General features: G+C 46.2%; 1 protein-coding gene across 2 annotated transcripts; it reads right to left on the bottom strand.

Annotated features, from left to right (window-relative positions):
* Nucleotides 1–1,985: 1,985 nt before the first annotated feature.
* On the bottom strand, nt 1,986–20,369 carry LOC115541029 (monocarboxylate transporter 1). 2 transcript variants are annotated; one of them, XM_030352742.1, is made up of 5 exons: nt 20,215–20,369; nt 9,265–9,572; nt 4,073–4,216; nt 2,793–3,596; nt 1,986–2,380 (listed from the first exon to the last, which is right to left on the bottom strand). In XM_030352742.1, exons 2-5 carry the CDS (start codon nt 9,479–9,481, stop codon nt 2,082–2,084), a joined length of 1,464 nt encoding a protein of 487 aa, XP_030208602.1. In that variant the 5' UTR covers nt 9,482–9,572; nt 20,215–20,369; the 3' UTR covers nt 1,986–2,081. The 2 variants fall into 2 exon arrangements, with proteins under 2 accessions (XP_030208602.1, XP_030208609.1); XM_030352749.1 differs by lacking the exons at nt 9,265–9,572; nt 20,215–20,369 and adding an exon at nt 5,308–5,897.
* Between the last annotated feature and the right edge of the window lie 5,917 nt (nt 20,370–26,286).

The raw sequence follows: 26,286 nt of genomic DNA, 5'->3' as shown, positions 1-26,286 counted from the left end.
CTGAGGGTAATTGTTTAGTGTACAGTGTTCATTTGGCACTGTGGCTATTAAGGTTTATTGACACACATGTGGATATGGTTGAATTAAAAAACGAAGTCTAAATGAAGGTTCGCCTCCTCAGGCACAGAGTTTGTTTCTGTGCTGTCCCAGGGCTTCACAGGGTTCGGCTTGCTTCTGTGTGCAACACAAACCAACTGCTTTTTAAGCAATTGATACTTCAGTACATGTCAAAACACTACTTTGTGTGACAAATATCAATTTGTTTCCTCATTTTAGAAATGTTAAAATCACCAGGGTTTATTTAGTGTTGGTCATCTGTTCTGTCTGTGAACTCATTCCTTTAGGCCCAGGGAGGTCCTCTACTGTTAAGTCTCAAAACAACAGTGTAGGGGCGTGTCGGCTCCCACAACAGGGGGAAACAGAGGTCAGCTTAATCAGCGTATGGACTGCACTAAACCACCTCACGCTGTCCCACCCTCCTCCTCACTCCGCTGCAGGCAATGGTGCAAAGCCTGCGAGTGGCGTCTCCAAACTAAAGGCCAGTGTTGGGAACGTTACTTTAAAAAAGTAATTAATTATAGTTACTCACTACTTGTTCCAAAAAGTAACTAAGTTAGTAACTGAATTACTCTATAATAAAAGTAACTAGTTACCAGGGAAAGTAACTATTTGTGTAACTTTAAAATAGAAAGTTGCTATATGTCAAAGAATTTGGATTGTCTGAACAGTTTTCACTTGGCCTTAATGTGCCCATTCAAGGCCCTGATATACTTCCAACTGCATTTTAATTTACTTGTTTGCAAAGGCTGTGGAACATCTGCCGAATACTACAGAAAATGCCAACTTTTCATCGGATTGCTCCGGACTCGCCATTTCTGCTGCTTCATCGAATCAGTTTGGCGTGTGTGCCGCGCGTGTCCTGGCTTGTGTGTAAAAACACTGGCTCCGATTGGCTACCATGAAACATGACTCTGCCTTGGCCAATCGTAGTCGCTTATCTCGTTGTTAACCCACCCGGCCTCCTCATTAGCAGTTTGTGTTTGGAGCCAGGGGTGCGTTCGGATCAGTTTATTCAATCAATTCATAGTAACAACGCACCCCATTTAACCTACAGTAGCGGTAACGGCGTTGTAACGAGGGAAACAGTTATTAGTTAAATTACCGTTCTTTTAAACTGAGTTATTACAAACACTGCTAAAGGCCAACCTAAAAAACTCTATGACTATATAATACCCTGTCCAAATCCCTGTGTCTGAAGGCAGTTTAGGCCCTGTGTTAGCTCTCACTGAACAGCTAAAACGGGTTTGCTAACACTGGATAGCTAACACGTGTTAGCCGACACTGGATAGCTAACATGTGTTAGCCGACACTGGATAGCTACCAAGTTGTGAGTGGTGATTCTCAGTCAGCGGGGGCTACCGCACTGCATCCGGGTGCCTCTTCCAGTACCATCAGTCAACCACTGCATCACGACTGACTCTCTATTAACCCGATGCTGTGTGTGTGTGTGCGCGTGTGTGTGTGTGTGAGACCTCAGACAATAACAGCCGCTCCAGAGTCTGAGGAGCCTGTTGGATCCCTTGAGCTGTCAGGTCTTCTGCTCCGGGACAGACTGATGGACTGAGTCTAGGTTCACAGCTCAGCTATCAGCACATTAACACAGATGTTCCTGCTAGAGAGAACTTCCTCGTGAGTGTGTGTGTCGGTGGGGTTGTGTGTGTATTGCTAGAAAGGGTTTAGAGAAGGGTCAACACCTCGAGATCGCGCACGATCTCACCAAACATCTAACCTGATCGACGGTGCATGTTTGTGTGCGTGTGTCTTTGTCTGTGTGTGCGCTGGCCTGAGTGAGTGATTACATTTGTGTTTGTGTGTGGTCGCCTGAGTGAGTGAGTGAGTGAGTGAGTGTGTTGTGTGCGTGTGCTGGCCTGAGTGAGTGAGTGATGAGTGTGTGTACGTGAGTGTGAGTGTGAGTGTGAGTGTGAGTGTGTGTGTGAGTGTGTGTGTGTGTGTGTGTGTGTGTGTGTGTGTGTGTGTGTGTGTGTGTGTGTGTGTGTGTGTGTGTGTGTGTGTGTGTGTGCTCATAGCACAGTGTCCTCGTCCACCCTGGCCACTTCGTCCAGAGAGACGGCCGGAGGTGCGTCGCTCTCCTGGGGGTCCTCCTGGGGGTCCTCCTGGGGGCCCGCGGGCGGGGCCAGCATGGCGGTGCGCTCCTCCGGGGGCTGGTCGCGGGCCTCCCTCTCCTCCTGCCTCTTCTCCTTGGCCAGCAGGTGGTAGTTGAGGCCCATGCCCAGGAAGAGGAACACGCTGGCCACCACCAGGATGGCCCCCGACGTGATGTAGGTGTAGTCGTAGGACTGGTAGTAGTTGTAGAAGCTGCCTGTAGGGGGAGCCAAACATCAGCCTTTAAAAGCCATCACAACCACCCATCCTGATTAACAACTATTCTAAACTTTAGATAGCATTGGAAAAACCAGTGGTTTTGGATTGAGGTGATAATCCCAACCATATATAGAACATTGTTGAAGTGAATGAATCATTCCATAATCCCACTGGACCCAACATGTGAATCCAGTCTCAACCTCATGCATTAAAATGGTGGAAATATGAATGTACAACATGCACAGATCTGAGCTAGCCGCTAAGCTTAAGCTAGCCGCTGAGCTAAAGCTAGCCGCTGAGCTGGAGCTAGCCGCTGAGCTGGAGCTAGCCGCTGAGCTGGAGCTAGCCGCCGAGCTGGAGCTAGCCGCTGAGCTGGAGCTAGCCACTGAGCTGGAGCCAGGGTCCCTCACCTGTGAGCGGTGGTCCGAGCAGCACGGGGCCACACTCAACGATGGTGACCAGGCCCACGGCGGAGGAGAAGCGCTGGGCGCCCACCAGGTCCATCAGGGTCTCGAACAGCACCGAGCTCAGCCAGCCGAACGCAAAGCCGAAGAAGATGGCGTACACCACGAAGCCGGTGTAGTCGACGGACAGCGGCGCCAGCAGGTGGCAAATCCCGTTGAGGAGCACCGCCGCCGCAAAGAAGTACTGGATCCTGGGCCGCACCCAGCGCGTGTTGGCCAGCAGCCCCATGGAGGGCCTCGCGAACATGTCCACGAAGGCCAGCACCGACAGCAGGAAGGCCGCGCGCTCCTTGCTGATGTCCTTGCTCTTGGCGAAGTTGGAGAGGAAGACGAGGGGCGCGAACAGGCCGAAGAACATCACCACGTTGCCCATGAGGTAGAGCAGGAAGCCGCGGTGCTGGAACAGGGTGAGGTCGATGAAGGAGTTGACCGTCTGCAGCACCGTCTTCTTCGGCGCCGCCTGCCCCTCCTTGCCCGGCAGCGGCTCTGGGCTGGGCGGGGGCGGCAGGGGGGGTCCCAGGGGCCGCATCAGGGAGCCCGCCACGCAGCAGTTGAACAGGAGCCCCCCGAGGATCAGGAAGCTGCCCCTCCAGCCGAACTGGTCGAAGAGCCAGGAGTTGAGGGGGGCCAGGGTGGACAGGAAGACCGGGCTGCCCGCCATGGCGATGCCGTTGGCGATGGGCCGCCGCTTGAAGAAGTACTTCCCGATCATAGTGAGGGCCGGGTTCAGGTTGAAGGCCAGGCCCAAGCCTGTGGACGCAGCGCAGGGCAGGGGGGGACGAGGGAGGGGAAATACAGCTGTCCATTAGCAACAGACGGCACAGTACAGTCTTAGAGTACCATATTAAGCGCTATATAAATTTCATTTATTATTATTACAGGTGACAAAGAACGAAATGGACAAAGAGTAGAATTCAACAAGTCAGTCAATAAAAGTTTGATAGAAAGTGAGCAATGATGCACCTAATTAAAAATTCCATCCATAAGAAAGAGCGGAGATATAAGAATAAATAGAATAGAGAGAGAGAGAGAGAGAGAGAGAGAGAGAGAGAGAGAGAGAGAGAGAGAGACCTCTACCCTTGCTCAAGGACGTAGAGGGAGATATGGGCTTAGACACCAGAGCCTTCTAGACTGTAGACTACCGTAAAACAATGCAACACATGAAGACCTATAATGTAGCGTTGTGTTTGACCATGAGAGGCCGTCACTAAGGCTGCGGTCCAGACCTCCGATCACGCCGATGAAGAAGTAGAGCTGGCCCACTGTGTTGCAGAAGGAGGCGGAGATCAGCCCCGCCCCCGCCAGACACCCGCCCAGCATGATGATTGGTCGGCTGCCAAACTTATTCACCAGGATACTGCTGATTGGACCTGGAGAGGGAGGGGGGGGGGTGATATTAATAATGCTGTAGAGTTTATATATTATAACAATTCAACATCCTACTAACCACAATATGAATAGTCCAGTGTTTCCCACAAAATTTTTGGAGACTATGGGGGGGGGGGGGGTTATGGAGTGATTGTTGACGGGGGGGGGGGGGTGGGGGGGTATGGAGCGATTGTTGACGGGGGGGGGGGGGGTAATCCAATCCCAATTAGAGCGACACGAACTTCGTCTGAGCAAAAAGTAAAAATAAATAAAAAAAATTATAATAATAATAATTCATGTGCACGCAGAGACTATGGCGGCCGAAATTAGACTATGGCGGGGCGCCATAGTCTCGTGAATGTGTGGGAAACACTGATAGTTAATAAATATGTTCTAACCAATTCAGACAACAAAATGAGTAGAAACTCCAGCTATGTAACCCAGGGGGCGCCCTGGTTCCAGACAGGGGGTCCAGACAGAGGGTCCAGTGTGTGGGCCAGCTGCTCCAGGACAGCAGAGCAGACAGAGGGAGGTGAAGGAAACGACATCTGGAGGAACAGATGCAGATCCTCCCAGTGAGAGGAGGAGGGGAGGGGGAGGAATACGGGAGGATGAGGAGGGAAGAGGAAGAGGGAATGTGTGGGCTGTGCATGGGGAAGAGCTTCTTGTGCCCTTGCCAGAAGAAGTGCCAGACTTCCAGGCCTCCACCCAGGTACACCGTGACCCCGGCTCAGCAGCCAGACAACGCATCGCCTGTGGGGGATACAGGGCCTCCTGATAGGCTGATAGCAGGACAGACAGACGGCTTCTGCTGCCCTTGCGTCCCCAAAAGGGGAGAGGGTGACATAGTTGCCAGATTGGGCTCGATTTCACTCCCAATCTGGCATCCCTAGCTGAAGCGGGCAGCCAGGGTTGCCAGATTTGGCTAGATCTCCCACCCAATCTGGCAACCTTGGCTGAAGCAGGCAGCCAGGGTTGCCAGATTTGGCTAGATCTCCCACCCAATCTGGCAACCTTGGCTGAAGCGCGCAGCCAGGGTTGCCAGGAAATATAGCCAAATCAGGCAACACTGGCGGGCGAGTGGAAAATATACCCGCTTGGCTGGCGCTCCAGGCATGTGCCCAAGAGGAGCCAGGAGCCAGGAGCCCGGAGAGGAATCCCGGGACTCCGTGGTCTGCCCTTGAAGCCCCCGAACCAGGGCAGCGGGGCCAGCCTGTGTTCATGAGGGCCAACACTCACACACACACACACACACACACACACACACACACTGGTTGAATTCCTTTCAGACACAGTGTGCTGGCCGCCTTGCCAACACTGCCCCCAGCTCAGAGAGAGGACCGGAGGACAAAGGCCTGTGTGATTGTGTTGGGCCGGGGGGAGTTGCACAGAGAGAACCAGTCCCAGTGAATAAAGGGAGCGTATGTGGAGCCCACAAAGGAAACACATGTGGACACACTGACAGGGCTGGTGTTGGATGCAGACCGTGAATACAGCGGCCGTGGATACAGACTGCCAGGGATCGGGGCGTTTGTTGCGGACATTCTTAGTTACCAGAAAGGTTTTTATTTAAAACGAGGAAGGAAGTCTGTGTGCACGTTGATACACACACACACACACACACACACACACACACACACACAGACACACACACACACACACACACACACACACACACACACACACACACACACACACACACACACACACTATCCCTCACGCACCAATGTCAAAATAATAAAAAATAAATGTGATGCTTTCAAATAATCCAGAAAAAGATTGGCCCCATATTCAGTGAGGGGCATGGTGCACAGAGACAAGGGGAGGTCTGAAACCAACTCCCTCCTGAGAGCTCCCTTACAGCAGGAGCCAGCCCACAGAGCTGCTGGGGCTCTCAGGTACTAGCCTATTAAAAACAGCCCAGAAATACCGGTTTACTGTTACTGGAGAAGGCCTTCAAACGGTTTGTATATATCCAGTAACAGCAAACCTGTGCCACTATATAATATATATATATATATATATATATATATATATATATGCACACACACACACACACACACACACACACACACACACACACACACACACACACACACACACACACACACACACACACACACTTGATCAGCAACTTTTTAATTTACACTTTACACTTTATCATTTATAATTCATATTGTTTATACCATCTGTTTTGTTTGCCGTGTTTCTTCTGTTTGTCTTTACTTTAGCATTTACTATTCTAGCGTCTATTTTTGTTTTCATTCATACTTAGTATTTTTATATTTTTGTATCATATCTTAGCCTGTGTTTTCCACTGCTGCTGGGCTGGTGCAACAAGGAATTGTTCGTCCGGGGGATAAAAAAGATTGTCTTATATAACACAGTAATAGAAAGTGATTAACATTGCAAGGTACCAAGTGCCCCATTTCTACATCAAACCTCCTTATCTTCAACCAACACAGTAGACCCTGCTCTACTAGCCTCTAGTGAGGCTGCTGCCGTACTACTCTGGTTTATTCTACTGTGATGCTAGCTTGTACCGGTTTGTATGAAAGGAGCTCCTCTTGCCCAGTGAACCCACCCGGGGTCAGACGCTCTCTTCTTCTACCAGCAAGCACCCGGCGCTTGCTGGTAGACCCTCGCACTGTTGCCATAGGGATACGTTCTGCTGACCGAGGGCAATCTGGGACTGGTTTTATTTGAGTTTTTGTACAACAATAGCAGTGTAAAGTCTTTCAGCGCGCTGCTGGCGGTATGTTTGAGGGACAGCTCTTGGTTTTTCAGTCCCAATTCAAACATGGCCACTCCCCTTGACCCGTCACCTTTTCCTGGCACTACAGCTCCTTCCTGCATGTGGTCATTCTTTATAATGCTGACCCTGGCTCTAAACTGTTTTCATTCCTTAAGACTTGCTGGGTGAGCGTACGTACGTGCATTACATTTATAATAGAATACATGAGTGCTTGAGTGCGGTCTATTTAGGTCAGTTTATATAACCTTTTACCACAATGACAGCTTCAAGGGGTTTCGTGTTCAGCCACAACAACCCCTCCAGGCATTCTCTGTCACAATAGGACCCTAGTTGGTAGTCTGCTCTGAGCGTCACTAAAACCCACGTGGACAGAGGCCAAGAACAGACGCTGGCTCTATAGTTCAGGAACACAAATACCACCACTTGGTGACAGGTACGCTGTGACGCAGCATGAACAGATCAGAAGAACAGGACAGTAGAACATGACAGTAGAACAGGACACTAGAACAGGACAATAGAACAGAACATTAGAACAGGACAGTAGAACAGAAGACTAGAACAGAACGCTAGAACAGAATAGTTGAACGGGACCGGGGAACAGGACAGTAGAACAGGAAGCTAGACCAGGACAGTAGAACAGGACAGTAGAACAGAGTCTAGATTCTACAATGACAGGAGAAGATAACTGTTGTGAACCCATTCCATTTCTCTCCCCTGATATCCCAAAGGCCTGGAGCTCTGGAGTCAAGACCAGGAGCTCTGGAGTCAGACCAGGATCTCTGGAATCAGACCAGAAGCTCTGGAGTCAGACCAGGACCTCTAGAGTCAGACCAGGAGCTCTGGAGTCAGACCAGGACCTCTAGAGTCAGACCAGGAGCTCTGGAGTCAGACCAGGAGCTCTGGAGTCAGACAGTATAGCTGAGCCTGTGTCCCTCAGTCATCAGAACCTGTGTTTGTCTCCATTGGCCACGAGGAACAAGGGGCTGTGGCTTGGCCAATGGCCAAGGAAACTGCTGCATGGTCAAGTAGTTCCAGAGAAATGTGTGCTGGGCTAGCATGAGTAATCATAGGACGTAGTGGAAATGTTTGCTGTGGATACCAAAGCAATAACAAGACCTGCTTACTATTACCACGAAATGAGGCCAGAGATGCACTAAAACTCAGATCCGTAGTGCATGTTGTTCCCCGGCCTCTCTGGAAAAGGGGCACCCTGTTCCCCATCCCTAGTACTGAGGAACCCTAGCATGGAGGGGGCCCAGCATGGAGGAGTGAGGGGCCCCAGTATGGAGGGGGGGGGGGGGCCAGTATGGAGGGGGGGGGGCCCCAGTATGGAGGGGTGAGGGGCCCCAGCATGGAGGGGTGAGGGGCCCCAGTATGGAGGGGGGAGGGGCCCCAGTATGGAGGGGTGAGGGGCCCCAGCATGGAGGGGTGAGGGGCCTCAGTATGGAGGGGTGAGGGGCCCCAGCATGGAGGTATGAGGGGCCCCAGTATGGAGGGGTGAGGGGCCCCAGCATGGAGGGGTGAGGGGCCTCAGCATGGAGGGGTGAGGGGCCCCAGTATGGAGGGGTGAGGGGCCTCAGCATGGAGGGGTGAGGGGCCTCAGTATGGAGGGGTGAGGGGCCTCAGTATGGAGGGGTGAGGGGCCCCAGCATGGAGGGGTGAGGGGCCTCAGTATGGAGGGGTGAGGGGCCCCAGTATGGAGGGGTGAGGGGCCCCAGTATGGAGGGGTGAGGGGCCCCAGCGTGGAGGGCCTTAGGGGCCAGCCGGCTCAGAGCTACACCCCCTCTTATATTCCTCTATTCTGACTCCAACCGGTGGTTAATTTTGCAAATCAAATCTAAAGCGTCATATTTAAAAGATGTTCTAAGAATTTCTTTCGCTTCGTGTTGACAATGTGAATAGTTTAATCCTCATGAACTAAATACTATTCAAACCTAGCTTTCCCAGCCCCTACCCTGCCAAAGGGCTCCTTGCCAGCAGGGAAAGAGAAGAATCGGACATCGACCAATGTTAGTAGAAACATGTCAAGCTTGATTTATGTCCGCACATAACAGCTGTCCAGAGAGCTGCACACGCCCAGATAAGAGAGACGGTGGCCTAGAGAGCAAGTATGAAAGGAGAATTTATGGAACGCATCGAATAAGCAAACATAGACAGAGCAAACCTCCTCATTTGGGATACTCTGATACTTCTTGGTGCACTTTGCTGATATACAAACACGCAAACGCACACGCAAACACACAAACACACACACACACACATACACACACACGCACGCACACGCAGTGAGCTCACCTCCGGCGTACATGACGGCCAGCATGATGGAGGAGATCCAGGACACCTGGCTGGGGGTGGCGTCGAAGATCTGCTCGATCTCCTTGAAGAAGACGGTGATGGACTTGGGGAAGGCGTAGGAGAAGCCGATGGAGATGAAGGCCCCCGCCACCACCGCCCAGCCCCAGCCGCCCTCGGGTGGGGCGTACCCCGCAGCAGGACCCAGAGGGGGAGGCATGGCTGCTCACAGGGGGGAGAGGAGAAGGCGTAGGCCGGAGGTGGAGGAGTGTCTGGTCGGGCACACAGAACAGGCTGGACCCCAGAGAGACCTGGAGGGGGTCAGAGAGCCCCGTGTTAATCACTAGCTCCCGAGCTTTCAAAAAAGGGAGAAAAGAATACAACTGGATTCAGCTTTCAAAAAAGGGAGAATAGAATACATCTGGATTCAAGAAATGGAAAAGATCAGCAACAGATGACCAATCACCTAAGATCTGACCTCTCACCGGCATGAGCTCTGGGTCCATTGGGCCAGTCCTGCCCCAAACAGGGCAAGAGAAAAGAAGCCCTTGGCCAACAGCTTGGCCCGGTAGGACATGCAACCCCTACCACACAGCTTCTTGCACACACTTCCTATTCAATCAGCCACTTGAACGTGCACACACGGCTGGTATAAATGAGTTGTGTAACATGTAGAGTGATCTGGAGAGGAGTAACAGCCTGAAAACGTGTTGGATCCTATAAACAGAAGGGCATGGGACCTATGACCTCACTCCAAATAAAGAATGACTCTCCTACCTACGCTTGACTGCATATATACAGCGCTTTTCTAACCAGCGGCCACTCAAAGTGCTTTACAATATTGCCTTACATTAACCGATCAGCTTGCAGGTTTACCAGGCCTATCAAAGGTTTATGGACTGAATGGATCTGCAGTCAGTGGATCACGGCAGTTACTTTATGTGTCTTATGAGGAGTCAAAGGCAGGAGCCAACCCGGCCTATCCCTGTTTTGGCTAATCAGCAACTAGTACCAGCATTTAGGCTGTAAACTGTGCCCTTAACATCCGTGTTCTAGTCAATAATCTCTCTCCTGTAAAAGCCTGGTAGCGCGCAGAAACAGCTCAGGCATGTGACTCACATTGGGACAGTGGGCTCTGATACTGGGAATAAACAAGGAACAAGTTGATATGCTTTCTTATAATGCAAAGATGGCAACCAGCATGTTAATTGTCATCTGATGAATAGTAGTATTATCAATCAGACAGTTGTGGATTATCAGCAGCAGAGGAATCCCGTTCCCATCCATGCTAACCCCCTCACTGTAAAGGCCAAGGCTTCTCATCTCACATCGGAGGACCACAAACCCCTGTCGGACTGTTTCCCGCTGCACTCTGCTAGAGGTACAGAGTTCACAGCCTCTAATGGTCACTGGCTGCACCCACTGAGCGTGGGGAAATGAATAGTGGACATGAAAACCTACCGCGTTAAGAAGCCTCTACCTTAATAGGTTTGCACCACAACTTACTCAATCATAATTGTTGCATTCAATGGCATGAGCCAACCGCCAAGACAACGGTCTTCCTCATTCTGAACCACTCATTCTGAGGGCTGCGCTGCAGCGCTTGGCTTGTCTTCCTGTTTGGACTCATTTGAGTGTGAGAGGAACAGAGAATAATGCTGTTGTACAAGTCAGACTTTAAGCTGAATCACAGCACCACCGATTGGGGCTGTGATTGGCATTGAACATATCATTTGACTAAAGGTAACTGACTATTAAAAACCTGCTCAACTTGGGTATTATTTTTCTGAACCAACCAAAAGCAGATGAATGTGTGATGTAAGCAACGCTCTGAGGGAGTTGCCGGGCAGAAACGTGCATGTTCTATCAGGCACATGAACTTCCTCATTTCGTCATGTGTATTTGGAGCAAAGTATTACATCGTTACACCCACAAATTAACACACATAGCTGATTTGAGAATGAATCATCAAAGTATAACCAAAGTTTAGTGTAGGATAGCACGTTAACTAGTAATGGGGTTGTGAAGTAGTGTATGGACTGTTGAAAAAAACTTTTTATAGCTCATTTTGTTTTCTATTCTGACCGGGAGGTCATTGGATTGGTCGTTGAGTTTACACGGTGACGAACACACACATCGATATCCACCATGATGAATTCACTTTGATGTTAAATTACGTCTTGTTTGTTTCCTAATCTCAATAGATCATTCAGAGCTGTTATAATTAATATTACTCCTAAAAATAAGCCATGACATAATTAAATTTACTGAACAATATTTCTAATAATTTTTTTCTCATTATCTTATAATACCCTAGCGTCCACAGGCTACCAAACACTGTGCTGAGCTACACAACTCCAGTCCACGCAAAACGGAGCTACTCTCCCCACAGAAACCCCGGCAGAGCGCGCCCGCTGGAGTTCTGTATCGCCCTGTCGGAGAGAGGCTAATGCTTCTGGCAAGTTGTTCTGCACTTTACACCATTGGTTCCTACACCACGTCACAGCCAATTCCAGCACCAACCACTGTGTTCATGTACCCACGTAGACATATTTGAAACAAAGCTAAACTAAAGAAACAAGTTGGACAAAAGGTTTGATGCCACGGTCTATCATGCACCTGTTGGGTTTGATGGCAGCTGATACAGTGATACAGTTATACGCCTCAAAAGGTCCCTAGTCGGCCCTATAAATGTTCTCTGAATGATCATGCATTGATCCAGAGGGGCTCACCGGGAGGGGTTTGTTGTCAGCCTGATGGAGGGACATAGCGAGCAAACCAACGTGGTGCACACAGCTCTACAATCTAGACAGAAATCACCCAATTCAAACACCAGATTCTTCTTAAATAAGCTGCAGTAGCGGTAAATGGGGTTGTATGTTTCAAAATACCACAAATACGCATCTTTGTCCGACGCTGGCATCGAGTTGTAACGCAGTGGCTGAAACCGTTTGATTCCAGTTCTCGGTCGTGGCGTGCTGCCGGTCAGCTGATATTGAGGGAGCGTCCATGAGGAATCAGAGATGATGCAGATTCAAGCTTTATGACTGGTTTACAAGGAATCTTTTATTTTGCAAGCAATTCATTTTTAAGCAGACGCTTTGAATCATGGTTCAAGGACTGGAAGACGGTTTCTTTGTTGTTCAGTCACTTATGAAGCACTGCCAGGTTGTTGTTTTTTTACGAGGTTATCTTCTACTCGCTCTGATGTGAATGAGCCTGGGCCTTTATAACCTTCAGGAACTTCATGTTTTATCACTTTACGCAGATCACTGAAAATAGCCTAGATTTCTTTCTTTGAAGTCCTTGTTTCCGTGTTTGCAAAATCGCCCTATGAGCCGCTCAGTATTCTCAAAATACGGTCGTAAAGAGATAGTGAACATGGGAAACACCATCTTGAGACCAGATGACCTCCTTCTCTCAGATGGATATCAAAATATACATTTTAAATTACCTGTCTGGTTAATATATTAGCTTAGTGGCTGCCGTGAAACACAAATAGTACATGGTAGTAACTTAGGTGGGTATTGCAATATCAAATGAGTAAATGAGGTTGCTACTGGACTACTCTTCGGACTGGTTTTCCTGAAGGTTGAGAGGTTAAGGGCATGTGACACCATTAACATGTCATCGCAGATAACACACCCTTACCATGTCTCTGAGGTTTGAACCTTGTTGGAAACAATTGGTTTAATTTAAGTACACAACAGATAACATAGTCCAGTTGTTTTTACATTATATACCTTTACGTTCCTCTACAGCATTTGTTTTGCATCCATAGTGATCTACATTCATAGACCTATAATTATGGCTATCTGTAGTGATAATTCATCTCAATAGCAGTCAGCACTCCCAGCTAATGTTAACTTGCACTGCAGATGGGGAATGGACGCTGCCATTTAAGATAGAAACTTTCTGTGAAAAAGTGATAGCCTAGATTAGTTATAGAACAGGTAAACAACCTCAAAACCCAAGATCTCAAAAACATGGATGTGGGGCGGATTGATCCCAGTAGCAATACTCCAGATACTAGGTATGGTTTTTTAAAGATCGATTCTATCACAAACAGGATGGATAGCAGGGTCAGTGTCTCTTCTACGCCGTACCGATTTCATAAAGTGTAGGACCGTCTGCGCCAACCACTTGCCATTGTTGTTAACACATCTTAGTGCATGCATTGCTTGCTCCTCTGCTGTTGTCGTGTCATGTGCACTCAAACGAGGAGGGAAATGCCTCCGACACAGAGACAGATGCCTTTCAGAGAGGGAAGGAATATCCAGGTGGATTCAGGCATAGCCATAAATGTTGCAAACTTTTTTTAAACTGGACCTGATTTTTCGAGGGTCAGTGTTATCAAAACATTCTTTCAGGGAGCAGTATGGGACTGTGTTCAAGTATTCATCCAACAGAAGAAAATAAGAGATAACCTTAAATCAGCACATATGTATTTAACATGAAATATCTCATATTGTATGCAAATAATGCAGAGATGTTTATTTTACAATAATCAAAACGTTTCTCAATCAGTGGCCCCATATAGTAATTTGGTGTTAATTTCACTGTGTAGAGGTGGGAAACAAACCCAGGCCTCACTGGTGGCAGGTAGAAATGGTATTCGACCACTCACCTTACAGTGATAATTAAGTGGTCAGGAAATAGTTTTAACCTTTTGCGGATGCATTCACCTCATTAATCAAGACACATCTCTCCAACATGAAAAAACATAAAACGCTTTTGTTAATAAAGGTATCTGCATCTGTATTGATATTCTCTGGCCCTGCATTATTTGGTATGGGATTCAAACCCCTGCTTCTTCTCAGATAGGGCTTTAAATAGGTGACGTCTGCTTAATTCAGCCAGAAAGTCTAAACTCGCCCGCAAGAAATTGTAGAAGTATGATCAAGCACCCCCCATCAACCATTTCAATCCTCTCATTCTGCGTGTTAATCCTGCCTGCTCTCCCATTAATATTTTCTTTAATTCATCACAAAACAAAAGTTGATCAAAACAAGGGCGGGGCAATAAGTTACCTCAACTTTTTCAAAATAAACAATCAGAAACCGCCTACATCCTCTCTAGGTTGAACAATTGGCAGGGGGGGGGGGAGCGATACCTGGGCGAGATGGGAGCAGGGACAGGGCTCTGGAGGGGGGGTCTTAAACTACATTTGCCAGAGAGCAGGCTGGGAGGGAGGAGTTGATTGACTGTTCAACTCTTGTTGATGCTGAAGTCAACTCACCAAAAAGCTGCTTCACTAGTGGCCTCAATAGCACAGCCATGCATACTCTCCCATGCTCAGGAGCAACTCTCCTCTCGCCTCAGTAGTAAAGCCATGCATATTGTCACATGCTCACGAACAACTCTCCTCTCTTCTCTCCAGTTGCACGCCGGGCCTGCAACGCCCACAAACCTCAGGGCTAGTTTACACTAGCGGCTAGCTAACAACGCTATGTGAGCTGAGCCCGAGCCAGGCTGAGTCGGCAGCAGTTCAGCCCAATGGGACCTGACCCTGGCTTGTTTTCGTACACAGAAGGAATGTGATGACTACAGTGGTAGACACTGCTGCCGTTTCCCCTTAGTGCGTCTACTTGGATAAACCACAACACTATTAGAAAATGAACCCTTTTAACCCTTTATTTTTATGCATGTTCCTGAATGGGTTTCAGTGATTCCTCTGCCAACAGGTGGACCACAGTGGACCCTCTGTCATAATGTTGGTAGTAGTGTGTGTGATCTGGTTTATATCAATGAAGAAGCCCAACAAGTGGAAGACGGATGTTGATATCTGTTAAGCCTGCGTCCCTATTCGGAAATTAACTAATATGAAGGTTGTAGGATTCTCAAAATGCAGAGGAAATCAGTGGAAAGAAATGGTTGGTCGCATTCACTTAAACAAATGTCCACGCAAACAAATAAACCCTTCAACACAACAATGCAGCTCAAGCTGATTTGTACCACAGTGTTTGTCACAAGGTAGTGCCCCTTTAAGCATTAAGGCCTTCTAGTTAACAAAAATAAAGAACAATTGAGGAACACTTATATTAAAGCTGTATCTCTGTCCATCTCAAGGGTGACCTGGAATAAGGTGGGATTTGTGAAGGACAATTATAAATATAAAATAAAAAACTAGCTCTGCTGCGGGTTATAGATGTCATTGTATCATGCATGAAATTGTGTAGCCTACAATGCTGATCTAATATGCAATTTGCTAACTTCAACATGTCTTGCTCAGTTAAATAGCATACAGAATAATGAAGAGATGGGACATAGGCGCCCTTCCATAGATTCAGTCCAAGTCTCAACCAGGAGCTACTTGTGTATTTATTTTTTCTAAAAATCAGCGATAGTTTCCACCATTGTTCACTTATGGATACTACGTTTAGCCGTTATTTTATACAGTCTACGTGCATTACACCCACAACGGAGCGCCACTAGCCACGCGGTTTGTTGCTTTTTTCTGTTGTAGAAAGCGGGAAACACTTCTAAAAGAGATTCTAATCCGACCTTTGTGGACATTTTGTAACGTGAGACGTATCCAGGTTAATGGCGTTTCAGTTAGGCTATTGTTAGGGCAGGATTATTTGTGGGCAGGTATACACCACTAGAAATGGGACTCCTACCAGCGATCAGAACTTTAGTTCCTTGTATCACATCGCTGTTATTCTGAGTATCCTTTATCTTTCTGAGTTAAAAATGATATACATTCAAACTTGAGATGTGTGTTGTTTTAATACAGCATCAAAGCAGCAGTATGCTGCTATAAATGACACTTTTGAGTTTTGATGTCGGGGCGTTCAAGGCGGGAGGTCACAGCGTTACACTCCGCCCACCGGACCCGCCCCTCAGCGTTACACTCCGCCCACCGGGCCCGCCCCTCAGCGTTACACTCCGCCCACCGGGCCCGCCCCTCAGCGTTACACTCCGCCCACCGGGCCCGCCCCTCAGCGTTACACTCCGCCCACCGGGCCCCCCCCCTCAGCGTTACGCTCCGCCCACCGGGCCCGCCCCTCAGCGTTGGCTAATGAACCTACTCCAATCTCAACAACGATGCAACATCCAAGACTTTTCTGAACTATTTAATTATATATCCTGGTTTAAAACTTTGCTAAAACGCTAAAAATAAAGGGTTATGTAGGAAAAACGTGAAGTAGAAACGTGCGTTAGTATTGCTGACAGTATTTAATATAATACATTATGTTTTTCTACTAATAAGTACTGTGATATCGCCTAAGCCTAGTGGGCGATATGAACTAAAAATCATATCACGATTTTCCACTGCCTAGACGATATCGATGTTATATCACGATATGTGAGAAAAACTTAGATACCTACATTTAGTAGCCAAATATTAATCCTAACCATAATATACAATGATAAACAAATGATATCAACCTTGTTTTGAGATTTCTCCCTTCCTCTCTCAAATTGATAGGTGTCAAGAAATCTGAAGCATGACAAATACATAAATAAAAAATAAGATCTCCGCAAAACCACTTACCTTGTTATTAAATCTGCTTAATTTTTGACAAAATATTTAACTGATATGCTTCCACTACATCAGCCTTCTAGACCACTAAGATCCTCTGAGACCAATCTGTTAATTATCCCCAGAGTAAACACAAAACATGGGAAAGCAGGATTTAGTTACTATGCAAAAATAGCTGGAATAAACTCCCAGAGGATTTAAGACTTGCCCCAACTCTGAGCACCTTTAAAACAAGACTGAAGACTTTTATGTTTGCTATAGCTTTCTGCTAAATCTTAAATACATAGCACTTTCTAAAAAGCTTTTTTAACTTTGCCTTTATTTTCTATTTTACTAAAACGCCTTTTTAACTTTCTATTTTACCCCTTTCTTTGCATATGTTTTTCTTTTACTTATCTATTATTTTATTTTATTGTATGACAATGTTTATATGTGAAGCACTTTGAGTCTGCCTTGTGTATGAAAAGTGCTACATAAATAAAGTTGCCTTGCCTTGCCTTAATAAATACATTTGATTTGAGCATTTTACAGTCAAGGGGATGCCAACCTTTTTGAACCTGAGAGCAACTTCATGGGTACTGAGTCATATACGAAGGGCACCCGGTTTGATACACTCTTCTGAAATAACTAATTTGCAAGTAAGAGTTATTATATAATTTTTTACCATTATTTCTATTATTATTTGAAATAAATAATGATTAAAAGGGATGGATTACTATTAATACATGAGACAAAATACAATGATACATAATAATGATGGTTAAAGTGATTTATTTATTTTTATATATTAAATAATTAAGATGATTAAAGGTACTTGTAACATCCCTGATGGTTGCGATATTCCTAAATCGGCGGCATTGCAAAGTTGCATTTTCCCTGTTTCTAAATATCTAAGTGTTATTCACTATTTCAACCACAAGTATGATGCCCTAATGAATTGGCCTAAATCTTCTTATCAATTCGCAGTCCATTCGGTCGCACTGCAGCCATCCGTTACTTAATATCACCCCTCCTACATTACAAATCTGATAAAAATTCTAGATTATACCTAGGAAATATCACCATAATTGTGGACATGATTGCAAAGGTTATCAGTGTAACAGACACAACATGCAGGCCAAAGGCCCCTCCTCTCCATGGTTGTCCAGAGAATAGACTGTTGTACCCCGGCCTGGCCTCCCGGACAGGGAGGCTGCACTGTCATGGTGTACATACAGTGGCCAAAAAGCAAGGCAGACGGTGATCTCATGGCCACTGCAGTCACTGCATGCAGCGAGCCACAAAGGGACCTGCGTTAAGTTACGAGCTAGTAGAGGTCATAGGTCAGCAAACAGTCCGACCAACGGCCTCCCGCTGAGGTGCGGTCTAAAGAGCGCTCTGAAGGCTCCTCTCGTCTGTGATCAAGTGCACTGGCAGCCTTTTCATTGTCACCCCCACAATGGGACATAGCTTGCTGAAAAGCAGGACAACTCCTGAAGGAGTTATGAAAGAGGCTATTCAGGTCTACATTTACAAGTCTTTGTTTTTCTAAAGCATCAAGGCCTAGATCCGGTTTATTTGAAATCCCTAATGAATCCCTCACTCAAGCAGGTAATGTGGCCAATTATATGACAAAGACAAATTGTCAACAGAGCTTGCATGTCATTTACATGGGCTATTGAGACGACTAAATCCAAGTTCAAAGTGCAGGGGGCTTTTCTGTCATTTATTGAAAAATAAACCGGTTAAACAAATGATGATTAAATACTTCTAACGAGATGTAAATGAAACTAAGTGTTGTGTCTATAGAGTGTAACGGTGCTCTGCACCGTAGGCGGGCTGGCTGGGTGAGGGCCGGGATTAGAGCACTCATAGCACCGAAACAAGACGAGGGCCACAGGCCGGCCAGCGCTCCTTATTGGTAGAATATATAGAATGGGACTTTATTGATAGAGGGATTGGATAGGAGCGAGTTGAAAGGTTACACATTGCAACTTTAAAAACTCTACTGGACACAAAAGTACGATCTGTTTGAAGGAAGGCATAGTCCTGGGTCCTCCAGCAGAGAGAGCCCCTAGACCGGGTCTCCTAGACCAGGTCCCAGGGCCCTCTGGACCAACAGAGAGCTCCTACAACGGGTCTCCTAGGTCTAGGATTCAGGTAGACCTCCAAGACTGGGTCCCAGGGCGCCCTCATATCTTACGTTTATGTTTTGTAACGCGTTTCTGGAATTTCTTTTTATATCAGCCGATATATCGGAATATTGGATATTTAAATCACCAAATATTTGTATCGTATCGGCCTTAAAAATACTTTATCTGTCGTGCTCTAACATTTACATTTATGGCGCTTCTATCCAAACAGACAGTTGATACACACATTCCATCACCAGCGGCGTGTCAACCACGCAGGGTGAGATGCTCGTCAGGAGCAGTCATGGTGAGGTGCGTTGCTAAGTGACACCTCGACACTCTAGGAGGAGCCTGAGATCGAACTAGCAACCTATTGGTCACCAGTCAACCCGCTGTACCTCCTGATCTAAGCCAAAACCATTTCATTTAAAATCAACTGCTCTTAATAGTTTCTTAATAATATCCTGTTGCTTTTCTCTGACTGCCAGGCAGCAATCCCATCAGAAAGAGGATGCAGCAGCCCTTTGTAACTCATTGCCATTCTCACTATTCAATGATGTGAAATGAAACCTTTAAAACTTTTTACATATCACATCTCGCTATTCAATAATTTCAGAGAGAGAATTAAAAGACATTCAGCACCATGACTCATGCATAAGTGACATTATGTATTCTGACTCTTCTTAATTTCCTTTTGCATACAAGCTCAATGAGCAAAGCTTACTGCCTGATCAGACATCAGTACAAGAGACTCAAAGTGCTTCTGGAAGTTCCAGGACCCAGCAATACATTCATATATAATTAAAAAAATGTTTTATATATATCACTAATAAATATACAATAATGTATATACATATAAATGTATATATATATAGTATCTCTAATAAATAAATATATTATATATATATATATATATATATATATATATATATATATATATTTAGAAGTATTGCGTCACACCTCTTGAAGGCTGGTCTCCGTTACTTACGTGAGTTCAAGCGTCACGTGGACGAGCAGCACGTTAAACTCGGTCCGCGTTTTGAAAGTCATGAAAACCATCAAACGTCAAATCAATGGCGCTGATTGTAACAATAGACCATAGCTCGCTCGGGCTTTTTCTAATTATATGCACAAGTCAACGTAAAGCGAACCCAGCAACCCTGATCCTTGGTGGAATGTGACAGTCGACAGACAGACCACGACCACTAACGCCAGCGTGGATGGCTGATGGACCGAAGGACGGCCCAACACCTCACCCCGCTGCTCACTCAGTCCGTTTAACCATAACGTCAGCTGTCCAGCACACGTTATCGGTCCTCAATGAATTACAGCCATCGAATAACCACTAGAACTCACCGGTGATCAGCAGCTGTCTCCAGGTTTTGTGGATTAGGTCGGTCTGTGTGTGTGTCTTCCTCTCTCTGACGATGGCAGCAGCGTGCACAGCGCAGGGTACCAGACAGGCGGACACACCATGTTGTGCTCACATCACGCGCATGCGTATACCTCCACCCCCCCCCCCCCACACACACACACACACACACACACACACACACGCACACACCCCCCTCCTTGCAGAGCTGCCTCTGTGAGTAAAGGAATCTGTAGGAATTACATAGTAATAAACCACGTTGATTCTCGTCTATCCTTAAGTATATTATAACAAGACAATACAGATACAAGTTATATTACATATTTGATCTATTGTCTGACATACACACACAAACTCACACACACAGAAATACATGCATACGTTGATAGATTGATACTTAAATAATACTTTTCTAAGCCTGTCAATTAATAACCCCAAACGCACCACAAATCTCTGGTCTGGTCACGCAGGTCCATGAATGCCTAACTGGTGTAAATGCTCAGAATCTCTGGTAATGATGGTCATGATTCTCTTATTTATAATATTTATGGATTATTAATTATGTCCTGATTAAAATCTCTCTCATTAAGCTTATCATCGGCAGCAGATAGAGTGAGAACACACACGGACAGAAGGAGAGAGAGAGAGAATGTGTTTATCCTGCTGATGTCTCTTGATATCACCCACGGTTACCATCACTTCCTCTGCCCCGCAAACCATTAATCCCACCTACAAAGCACCTTACGCACTAGTCTCTCTCTGTCTGTCTCTTTCTCTTTCTCTCTCTGTCTCTGTCTCTCTCTGTGTCTCTCTCTCTCTCTCTCTCTCTCTCTCTCTCTCTCTCTCTCTCTCTCTCTCTCTCTCTCTCTCTCTCTCTCTCTCTCTCTCTCTCTCTCTCTGTCTGTCTGTTTGTCTGTCTCTCTCTCTCTACCGCTCTGTCTCTCTCTCTCCCGCTCTCTCTTTCTCTCTGATGTAAAAGCAGTTCTTACAGAATTCATTAGCACTGTGCAATGCAGGGTGCAAGACCTTCTTGGTGGCATATTGAGTTGACTATGAAGTTGCAAATGAGCTTTAGTTATGTCAGTGTGCATGTAGACGTGAGCGCGCCCACGTGTGAACATGTGTGTTTCCTGAATGTGATGTGCAGAGTCCACTCATCTCAAGGTTTTTAGGAGAGAGGGTGCAAAGATCCGGACGGAGCCACCGATCATAACTCACATGCGTGTTCTCCGTCTCTGGGGGCAGGCCGCCTGTTTGCCCACGGCCGCTGCTTTCCACATCCCTTTGCTTTCGTTCTTTTGAACTCTGACCTTCTTTAACTCCCCCCCCTTTAATAATATCTCTTGCACACACACACACACACACACACACACACACACACATGCTGTGGGAGCTCTGTTCTTTCAGGAGAGCCTTATTGATCTGTGACACTGCCAACGTCAGGCGGTACAGCGTCGTCTGGCAAACAAACCGCTGTGACCTCCACCTGGTGGTGATCAACTCTTTACCTCTGACCCACTTTCTAGCCTCCACAAGCACCTCTCTCCTGGATGTAACATCATCTCCCCAACAGCCCCCCCCCCTCCCTATCATATATAGTTTGTTCTCTCTCTCTCTTTGGCTGTAAAGGTGAAAGAATCATGGGATGCCAGCCAGCGCTCCTCTTCTGGTTCCTCTGATGTGGTCTACGTCTTATATTAAGATGGTTCCTCTCATGCGTTCTAGATAAGATGGTTCTGACCCCAGTGTGCGACTGTAGGCCTGCAGCCGGACACCTATAGCTCTCTCCCTACGGACGTGCGTATTCACCCTCCCTGTTGATAAGAGCCTCAGCTTTATTACATCTTCATTATCTCCCATTGCATTGTTGTGCCTGAAATGTAGCTCCACCCTCAAAGGATATTTCGTAATCATGGCGCTCAATCATTTCATGTTGGGCGACTAGGACAAGAGGCGGGACCACAGCAGTCCTCCTCTGCTGTGATTGGAGGAGAGGCCGTGGGTGGAGGACACCTCATATGGCTTACATTTTCCATTTGAAGGTCGTAAAACACAGAGAGAGAAGAGAAACTAGATCATAGGCTTGTATAGCCTATATATATTGACATTGGGCATTCAATGGCCAAAAGGTGCACACCAAGTCAAAGACAGCTGTATGATTTACTGTTAGATGAGTTTCAGGGTTGGTGGCATCCACCAAATTACTTAATCTGCATTATGAGCAATCTTTGTTTCCTGGGGAAAAATGTATAATAAATTAAATAAGTTGCTCTTCAGTACGTCACTCAACATATTGTTGTTCTTATGGACAGTCTTTAATTGTTTTGTTCAAACTATTAAAGTCACCTGATGTGTTGCACCAGCGAGTATTATAAGAACCAAATACTAATTTAATTTGAATGAATGGCACATAGAACAGGCCTACGTGCAGCGTACTGTTACCTCAAACGAATTTAGTAACTATAGGTCTCCATCTAGTGGAAGTAAAAAGTTATTGCGCGTTAATGTTAACGCTAATGTCTACATTGACACCAGCTGGACAGAATATGCAATGGCATGAAGGAAGCGGTTCTAAGGTAACAGTCAAATTTAAATTCAAATTTCAAAAAAGCTTTATTGGCATGAGAAACAACAAACACATTGCCAAAGCAGGGTAACAATAATGAGGTAGTAGTATAATACAACGTTCAATACAAAATATACAAACATATCAGATATTAGAATGTTGAATTCTCAATGCATAAAAAATATAATATGGGATATTATAACAATTCCAGCAACTCTAGTACCTCTAAATTCAATATACAAAGTACATACAAAGTATTTACAATGTGGAGGATGTGTGCGATAGTGAAATGATTGTGAAAAGGTGAGTCCAGGGGGATGAGTCTCTATTAGCAGCTCTGATTGGTCGGCTGCAGTGGTCACACTGGTCACGCGGTTCAGCTTGTTCAGGAAGTGTTCGGCGGACGTTTTGAATCTGAAGACAGTTCGTCGATCTCTGACCCTTACGAGTCGTCATTTGATCCATGCATTGATTTACAATATTCATACAGTGATCCGACAAGTGTATGTAGTTACATCAGTGGACAAATCCCTGAGACTCCGCGGGCTTAAGAGCCATTGGCTAGGAGGTCGAGGGGTGGGGCGATGACGTCATGGTTTGCGGTTTCAGTCGGTTTCAGGCGTACACACGAATCCAAAACGAAACCGGGTAGATTTGAAACCACCTCCGAGGGTGGTTTCAGAAGTTTGCGGTTTCGGTCAGCGGATTCGCCGGCTTCGTGTGTACGGAAGGCCGAACCGTACAAGACCTTTGCGGTTTCGCCATGAAATCGGCTTCGTGTGAACGGGGCCTCAAACATTTTCAAATAAAATTAGCTTGTATTTAATATTATATCCCTTTGGAATACTTTGTTACCTTGGTTAAAGGTTTGATTGGTTGCTGTTTAATGCTTTGATCTATTTTTTTCTAATTAAACTGAATTACATTTTCCTCTAACTTATTTGGTAGGCAAGACCCATCACATTGTGATCTATCTACTTCTTGTCTACCCATGTAAAGGTAATGATTAAAGGTGCAGCATTGTGGGGCGTCCCTAGCGGTGAGGTTGCAGATTGCCACTAGCACGCAGTATTCAGTCTTGTTAACGAGACATTTCTAATGCCTCGTTTCCACCGAGCAGTTTGGTGTGGAGCGGGACAGCTTGGTTACGATAATACTGGCCTACACTGGCCATATGTTAGGGCGGGGTTTTATGCTGATTGTTGATAGCCGCGGCAGCTACGTAAGCTACATCATAGCAGCGCCACTCAGTGTAGCCTGCTTATAAATTCAACAAATAGAAGAAACAACACATTAAACAAAGAGCAACAATGGAGTACGTACAAAAAGGACGGCAAATTTGCGCAACATTTTCTTCAATAAACAAAAGCTTCCACTGTTGTACACTAATGCCTTGCGGGTACTGTGATTGTTGTGTTTATCTCCTTGTCGCACGGTGACGATTCTGTCGACCAATCAACGGATCATGGATGGCGTGTTTAGCTCCAAGTTTTCGGCACCCTTTCAGACCGCTTGGTACCCCAACGGTGGGATACTGAAAGTAGGAGCGCCTCAGCACGCTTATTCTGGGACCCTGCCCAACTTTTGGCAATGGAACCACAAACAAAATGGATTGGGCCGCACCGAACCAAAAATGCATTGCTCGGTGGAAACGAGGCATAAGAAGTTATTTGCTCTAATGGCCTTGGGTGGAAATACTTTGCTTTTTAAGTCGTCCATTTTTCCTTGTTGTATTTTTTCCATGCTTTCCATGGCCTTTCATAGCCTGGCCTTCCCAGACCATCGTCTGGTAGGACCAGACGACCAGACGTGAGTGACAAACGTTCACTCACTCGGAGGCGGGTGTCTGTAGAAGTTTTAAAATGATTGGATCTGCCCAGTGCCACTCTGGATCTGCCATAACCAATCGTATAGCGTTTGGTCCTGACGTATGTCATGCGACGGGACCGGCTCCTTCACCACTAACGGAGCCAGCTGGATAATCAAACTTTTCCCGAACCCGTTGGGGAGAAGCGCCACAACATCATGGCCACCAACAAAACTCTTCAAAGCTTGTTCTTGCTCCGGCTTTAATTGATCGATTTTCGGCAGCGATCCCACAACAGACCGAATAGCTTCTCTCGTATCCTTCTCCATTGTCATCCTCTGACTACAACTGAAACGGGCGGGCGACCTAGACGTCATCGTTCTCAGTTCGCCACTCCCTCTGTTCGCTGATTGGACCGCCAGAAATCTGGTTTACATGGAACGCATTTACATCAAGCAGACCCAGACCTAGTACTGAAGTGAAATGAAAATTGAGCGGAAGTAGGTAGGTGGGCGGTGCCAGGCTAGGCCTTTCATATACTACGGTCGAAACAGATGGAAGAGGGAACATAATTCTACGTCATCGACTCCAACCCTCCTACACCCTTATCAAGTCAAAGAAGTGTCAAACCATCGCACACTGGTATAAGCTGATTAGCTGAATTATTTTGTGAACGCTGCGTTTCGCTGTTGCTTCTTCAGGTTCACTATTCTACACTCTTATCGGCGTCAACTTTTCTGCAATTTGGTGTCACGTACGATCCTCAAAGAACATTGTTATTGACACATGCTAATGCTAATTGTCTTGTGGATCGTGACCTCACTGGTGGTGAGTCATGGTACACAATATGGCCTGGGTAAAACACTAGACTGGTGAGTCATTGTACACACTATGACCTGGGTAAAACACTAGACTGAGGATTCATAGTACACTACACACTATGACCTGGCTTACGAAAATCATATCCCCCACTCCCTCCAAACAACAGCGATGGAGAAATAGATGCAACTGGGGGGCATTGTTATGCAAAAACCTAGAGAATGGTACACAATAAATAAAACACACTCTCTAACATACATGAAAGATAATTTTATGTGGATGAAAAACTACCAGTCAACATTGTTGCACATGACTTACACAGCGTGAATGGTCAGTGCCCAATGAACACTCTCACCTGAATTCAAGAACAAGAAGGAGAAATATTTGGTTTAAGAACATATTTTGCATTGCACTTAAAAAAACAAGGCCCCAGTCAAAGCCCAGGGAAATGACCCCACGCCCAGGTTCTAACCTGAAGTCCACTCACCTAGGAGCTGAGTGCTGCTGGGGAGGAATTATCAATACAAATCAGTGTCTGGTCCAGAACTTAGTGAACAGCCAGGAGTCAGCTGGAGCAGACCATCACGGGTTTGGGATTAGACCACCTGACCAGAGAGATGTGACACCAGCACCTCAACAAAACTCAGCCCGACATTCCTCAGGGTCAACATCACAGAAGACGGGGTCAGGCAAGGAAATATGGGAAATCTGTCACTGAGAAGACAAACGTATAGGTCTATATACACAAATATATCAAATTGACTGACATTATTTTACACTCTTGCAATTCTTTAAAGCTAGGAAATGAGAGAATAATCCAAAAGGAGGAGGTTGAGAATATCATGTGATGGCATGTTATCTGTG

Source organism: Gadus morhua, chromosome 1 (genome assembly GCF_902167405.1).
Source record: "Gadus morhua chromosome 1, gadMor3.0, whole genome shotgun sequence".
Taxonomy (NCBI): Eukaryota; Metazoa; Chordata; class Actinopteri; order Gadiformes; family Gadidae; genus Gadus; species Gadus morhua.
Note: the sequence above shows the minus strand (reverse complement) of the source record. Positions and strands in the feature narration are given on the sequence as shown.

What these genes read in the sequence shown, in the direction of transcription:
- LOC115541029 (XM_030352742.1), bottom strand. Translation starts at nt 9,481, where the DNA reads ATGCCTCCCCCTCTGGGTCCTGCTGCGGGGTACGCCCCACCCGAGGGC. An exon ending in GGCCGTCATGTACGCCGGAG is followed by an intron (nt 4,217 to 9,264) that starts GTGAGCTCACTG and finishes CTCCCTCTCCAG; the next exon opens with GTCCAATCAGCAGTATCCTG. An exon ending in CTTCATCGGCGTGATCGGAG is followed by an intron (nt 3,597 to 4,072) that starts GTCTGGACCGCA and finishes CTGCGTCCACAG; the next exon opens with GCTTGGGCCTGGCCTTCAAC.